Source organism: Uloborus diversus, chromosome 1 (genome assembly GCF_026930045.1).
Source record: "Uloborus diversus isolate 005 chromosome 1, Udiv.v.3.1, whole genome shotgun sequence".
NCBI lineage: Eukaryota > Metazoa > Arthropoda > Arachnida > Araneae > Uloboridae > Uloborus > Uloborus diversus.
The window spans coordinates 157,287,372-157,294,263 of NC_072731.1; the positions used below are offsets into that span (position 1 = coordinate 157,287,372).

Here is a 6,892-nt window from a genome sequence, read left to right on the forward strand (position 1 = left end):
TAAATTGCTTTTGTGACTCATATTTGGTAAATTGATTGTGAAATTCTTCGATTAATTGTGCTCCTCTTTCAGTTGTATCATTCACAACTTTCAGCATTTTAACGAAATCTCTTCCCTTTAAATAGCTTCCTTCATTTTGCCATGAATCAGGATCAAATAGGAAAACATCTTTTGGTGTTTATAACTTATCAAACAGTTTTATTGACTTGTAATTGATTCTATAAAGAGGAAGATTGTTACTAAGAAAGTATTCCAAATCATCTACTGTTATTTGAAATTTTTTATACAGTCATCAGACACGTCTTCCTATTCAGCAAGCATTTTTATGAAGTAGTCTTTTCCTATCTTCAAAGTTAATTCCTTCATCCAATACGGACAAAGCTACTAGTTCATCCCTTAAGTACCATAAGTGATTTATGAATTTTTCAATCACTGCTTCTGCTGCATGTTTGTCATCATTTTGTACGCTGCAAGACACTAGACTTTATATTAATTTAAAAGGCCGATAATGGGTTGCTGCGAAAAACTATATCTTCATACAACATTTAACTGTAAAACAGCATTTACGGGCAATCTCTTCATGTAAGGTCAGTTTAAATTGTTTCCTAAATATATAAATATTCAAACAATAAATTCCCTTTGCCACTCATCTGGCTCACAGATAAGCTCCAGGTTGCCGAAACATATCCCTGTAGGAGGGACGACATCACCAAGAAATATTATTACACCTTATGAGAATTCTCTGTAATATTTCTTAATTCCGCTTTCTATGAACAATAATATGTCATCAAAATCTTCTTTTAGAATTTAAGTGGTATGTTTAATTTTTGAATTCTGAAGCGCTTAAATAATGGAATAACCAGTCTAGAACTAAGAAAGGCAAGAACTTCTTTAAAGACACTCTGCAGTACGATTTCAAGTGCATGATGATAGCAATACAAATGCAATATATCACCATTCAACTTTTGCTCTAAAAAAATAAAACAAACACTTTATGCAGCCGGTAATGTAAGCCGCTGTATAAAACACTACAGCTTGAGCAGTTAGCAATAAAGAGCAATCATCTAAGATATCATATACAACTGAAGAAATATCTCAGAAATTCTGAGTAGCTGTTCAACATTGGAACCTGAAGCTATCATGGTAAGGCTGTCGGCGTTTTTTTTTTCAGTTACGTCTGGATGTAGCTTTGTATCTCAGGGAATAACTAAAAAAATCTAAATTTAAATTCATGAAGTCTGATTTTACCTCTCAAAGATTTTCTCTTGCTCTTTTAAGGGATGTACAATTGATCATAAGGTTATTTGGATTTAAATTTACTGCATCTACATAAGCTGTTAATAAATGAGCAGCATCTTTGTCCCTAATATGGGATTTGTCTAACATTGATGAAATGCGAGCAGGTCTCAATAGTTTTCAAGCTTTTTTTGCGTTGTGGTAGACCAGATATAGAAAAAAAGTTCAACATGTTAGTAGATACCCATTTCGGTTTCTAAATCTTGTGAATTACAAGAGGAATTTGATGATAATAAAGGGCTATGTACTGAAATAGAAGACAGTTTAAAGTATAGATTTTTACATTTTTCCGATCTGGAATTTTTTTAAAGTTATATTTTTGATATGGAAAATAGTTTATTTTTATGGTAGGGTAATCAAGGATTTTTCAAAATTTATATTATAAGAATGCATAAACATTTAAGTATATAACTAAATAACAGCGAATTAAAATATAATTGTCATTACTTATATTTATAGCATGGAAACCTAGTGACCCTATTTGCCACACCTATTACATACACAGAAAATTTTCTAAATCAACACCCATAAAGCCTGGAGGAGGCAATTTGTTGTTGTCAAAAATCATTCATTAATGGCCTAGACCATTCATTAATGGCCTTTAGAATCCCTTGTGTCCATCTTGGTGGAAAGAAATGTTCCTCTGCCGCTTGGTTTAAAACGAGTGCGAATAGCGTTATGCCTGTCCCAAGGCCATTGGTGTACATGTACCCTATGTAATATGTAAAATTTTACAGAATGAAAGTGAGAGAATGGTTGGTCTGGAAGTAGCAACATCTATTGAGGTTCAAAATTACTTTAAATATGAAACCTAGGAATATTTTTACATAAAAATGAGAAAATCCGCAATTTTTTCTTCAAAACTCAAAAAAGGGGGCCCTAGGTGCACGTGTTAATATTCATGGATTGACTTAAAACTTTGCATGGATCATTTATTTGTATAATGGAACAAATTGAGGGGGCGTCGTGTAAAATATCTACAACTTCAAAAATAAGGACCACCCTAATATATATACATTTTATGCATGTATTTGTACATTATGTATAATTTTTCACTCTACCACATTCCCAGCAACAAGAGCCAGTTTGTCGGTTATTTTAAATTTTAAAAAATACTTAAGTTGATGTGATACATTATTTGATCTTGCTGGGGAAAAATGATTAGGAAATAGCAATTTTGACTTGATAAAAGTAGTCCTTCAAAATTATTCTAAAATCCCTTTATGTTTATTTCTAAAAGTATGAACCATTCTTAAGCATTTAACATGAGAATACAGTATCTTTTTTAGATTTTTTACCATTTTGCTCCAATATACAGTATAAACCCAATTTAACAATTGTCAAGGAACTTGAAAAAGTTATCGTCAAATTAAGGATATTGTTAAATCAAGGGGCGTAGACATTCAATCCAGTGAAATGTATCTTTAAATTGAGGAAATCGTTAAATCGGGTATTATTAAATCAAAGTTATACTGTACTAATATTTGTTTTCTTTGGTCAAACCAATAGGTTCTAAAACCTAAATTATATTTACTCTGTTTACTATGAAAATGATTATAGATTTCGTCCTTAGTGTTCAAGCAGTATTGGAGCAACAACAGCATCATATGATCTTTGAACCTCATCAGTACTCATTAGGTGAACTTGTTCAGGTAAGATTATTTATTTTCTTTTACTATCACACTTTTTTAATTAAAAGTTTGTCATATGTGAAGTTAAAATTAATTTTTCAATTTTTAGTTACATTTCTAAATTGGCAGAATTGTAGTTGTATTTATTCAAACTCTTGACTGTTAACTACTCTTGAATGTTTTATAAATTGAAGGTGCTAACTATGCTAAAAAACTGAAATACAGTTTTCTTTTCATTTTTTATTATCCTTTAATATATTTTTTTTAAATTTAGATTTTTTTTTTTTAATTAACAGGCATGCCGAAAAAATAAAATAAAAAGGATAGTTATAGATTTCTTGAGTCATCACTTTGTCTTTTGCTAACATGTATGTAAAAAGATATTCACATGCAATATGCCAGACATCCCAGTTATAACATCCAGAGACTGCAATTTTGTTCTTATTAGAACTCTTCAGTCTGGAATAGTGAATGACCGAGCTGGAGGCAGATGCCATCTCATTGAAGCTGAGAGTGCCAACAGACTGGTAGATAAAATAAACTTGCCTCTTCAGAGAGTGTCCACAACATGGTGTGGTGTTGTGGTGACATCTTCCTTTGGCTCAATTAATTCACTAATCCAGGCTGATGAGTTGTAATAAGAATGCAACTGCTGTCTCTGGATTTAATAACCCGGCTGTCTGATATATTGCGTGTAGTTCTGCCTTATTACTGGCTTAGGAATGTTAACTTACTGCAAAAAAAAGTTCTTTGTTTTTTAAATTCTATTTTAAAGATTTAGTCTTTTAAGATGGATATCTATGACTCACAAAAAGCTCTCTTTGGATGACCGTAAGGATTTTTCAAGACATTAAAATCATATAGATTTTAAAAATCAAATTTGTTTGGATTTAAATGAAATTTACTACAGTGTGTACATCATCAGTGTATGGCATCAGATCTCAATGAACCAAACTACCATCTGAGCTTGTTATTCCACGAGTTGAAACTCATATTAAACTGAGAGAAAAAATTATTTTTATTGAAAACCCGAAGTCCATATTTGTTTTAAAAGCTAAAATTTCCATAACTTACTGTAGATTTTTAGTTAAGGTCTTAGTGTAGCTTCAAATTCAATGTACTCACAATCACAATGTACTTTTGTTTGTATTGTTATTTTATGTTACAAATATAAAAAGTTGAGAAACACTGATGTAAATTATACAGATATGAGTGCTGAGATTTTCTTATATGTCATTACTATTTTAATAACACAGTTACCATGTTCTTTAGTAAAATACTTGAATTTAATGAAAAAATAAGGAAGAAATGAACAAATTGAGTTGCATTAAATTTCAGATAAAACCTCAAAACCTTTTAGAACTATTTTCAAAAGTTATGTGGATCTCACATTCTGTGTGATAACTGATGAATTTCAGTAGAGTTTTGAATTCGTGATGCAATTTTCTATTTTTTCTGTTTTTTGCTATGTGTAATGTTCTGTTTGTGTGTATGTGTGTGTGTGTGTGTGTACATTCTTTGGAATGAAACATGTGAATGTTTTTCACATGAATTCAAGGGGAAAAAAATGTTTCTTCCCAACCCCTCCACATGAATTGTTTGTTTTTTAGTAATATAAAGATGTTAAATTATTTCCAAAAAATAGAACTTTCTATTTTTGATGCTTAGGTGAAAAGTGGTGAATTATTAAAGTATTTGAGCCAATTGATCAATCAGTGCCTGAGTCATGTAAGGCAATGCATCCTATGTCAAGCAAAAGGTTTCATTTGTGAGATCTGTAGAAAAGATAAAGATATTATTTTCCCATTTCAACTGGATAGAGTTGTGGCTTGTCAAAGTAAGATGTTTAAAATAAGTAAAGTGAATTCTTTAATATCCTAACAAACTATAGTTGGGGCAAACCTAACTTGGCAGTGTCGCAATGGCTATGATTACGATCTGCTTCACTATGCTGCCAGGTTAGGTTGCCCCAATGCAATCTTTATTGTATTATTTTTTATAAGCTTTGAATTTGTTATTTTGTTGCTAACTTTAAATAAATGTTATTTTTATGTGCTTAATAAATTGTAATCTTACCAAATTTGACATTAAACTCATTGATTTTTACATAAAATTACCTTACTATTGAGGTTTTAACCTGTAAGTAGTTTTCCCTGCTTTGCACCTGTTTTAACACTGAGTTATATGGGCTCTGCAAAATATCTCAAGCATATGGCCAACTATATTGCCAAGTGTTTTATACCAAATAAAATATTTAATAGTTGTTAGTAAGAAAACTTTTTATAAGAACTTTGTTGTGCTAGTTGTAATAATAGTTCCTTTTGAAGAAAATAACATGCATCATTGCATATATGTGCAAGAATGATTCTTAAATATTAAAGCTGTATATATAATGCAGCATATAAATTTTAATTTTGTGTTATTTTGTCATTATTGTATTTTTTATGTTTCTTTTCTTAATAAACTTTTGTTTTCCAGAATGTGGTACATGCTTGCATAAAAAATGTTTTAAGAATGTTAATTGCCCGAAGTGTGAGCGTATTGAAGCAAGGTAAGTATCATATGTCAGTTACTTTTTTTTGTATTACAACAGACAAAAATAGTTAAATAAAGAATAATGACAATAGTAATAATAATAATAGCAATAGGCTATTAAATAATAATAAAAAAATAATTACATGATTTTATTAATTGCAATTTTCAGTTGAATTTTCATTGAGTTCAACTTATAAAATATTTATTTTTCTAAAATGTGCAACTGTTTAAAGTCAACTATTGCAAATTTCCGTTTATTTATTTATATTTTTGGACTTGTTCGTTCATATTTTTTATTTTTTGAATTGGATCTTTTTAGTTTAGTTTTTAACTGCATAAAATTTTTAGCTTTTGACTTAGTGGGAAAAGAATTATTTTTTTCTTTTGTACGAGGCCACCTGATGATGATTACTGTAATGCAATAACTGAATTTTAGATTCAAAAGTAGCTTTAATAAATTAAAAAATAATTTATGTACAGTTCTTTCGTACAAGAAATTATTTTGTTGTAAGATAATTTTGAGTGCACATGTAACCATGTAGCTTTTTTTCTAATATCTTAAATGCTTTATCTAGTGACCAACAATTAACAATTAATGAAGTGAGGCATTCAAAGCTAAAGTGACTTAAGTCCCTTTCTATTTGATCTGGTTTAGCTCTGAACATAGTAGATTTTAGCAATGAAGTGTTACTTTCATAAATGAGGAACTTTGAGCTGAAGTGGAATAAGTCACTTTACCTCTGAATACTTCAAATTTTGATTACTTTAAAAATGCAAATGTTTGATGTCATGAGTCGAATTTTTAGTTATTGAAAATTAATCAAATAATTTGCAAATATTGCTGTTAATTTATTTAAATGTTTCTATTTCTTTTAGGAGAAAGCGCCTTGCTGAAATTAAAAGTGATGAAGAGCTTTAAATTTTTGCTTTGATGCAGAAGTTATTTTTAAAATGAAGTTTCTTTAAAATATTGTGTATGGAAATGCTGTTAATGCAAATATGAAAACAATGATTCATCATTTTCAAAGTTTGCATTTTAATTTCTGCATTGAAGATTTTAATGCATTGAATATATTTAAATCTTGGCATACAAATACACCTAATATATATCCTCTCTCTCCCCTTCTTCTCTCCCCCCCCCCCAAAAAAAACCACACACACAAATAAATTTTGATTTTAATGTTTCTGAGACAGAAAAGGGATAGAAAAATATGCATATGAAATCAATAATCCGTTTCTTTTCATTTGAAATGTGAATGAATGCATTTTGGTTTTAATGTATGTAATGAAACAGTAACAAAATTAAATTTGCTAATTAAAGCTTTGGTTAAATGGATTTTTCCTCTAAAAAATTTAGCACACAGCAGCATATATTATACACATATACAAAAAATTCTGTTAATTTTACGATGTCTAAAGTTGAGAATGCA

The 6,892-nt window shown here is 29.6% G+C and overlaps 1 protein-coding gene across 1 annotated transcript in view; it reads left to right on the forward strand.

Moving 5' to 3' along the window:
* LOC129216501 (run domain Beclin-1-interacting and cysteine-rich domain-containing protein-like) overlaps positions 1-6,551 on the forward strand; it is a 38,853-nt gene extending 32,302 nt beyond the window's left edge. The window contains exons 14-17 of the mRNA XM_054850719.1: positions 2,870-2,948; positions 4,596-4,764; positions 5,406-5,478; positions 6,339-6,551. Of these exons, the coding sequence (XP_054706694.1) occupies positions 2,870-2,948; positions 4,596-4,764; positions 5,406-5,478; positions 6,339-6,381 (364 nt within the window). The 3' untranslated portion in view covers positions 6,382-6,551. The remainder of the gene's footprint in view (positions 1-2,869; positions 2,949-4,595; positions 4,765-5,405; positions 5,479-6,338) is intronic.
* The last annotated feature ends 341 nt before the right edge of the window (positions 6,552-6,892 follow it).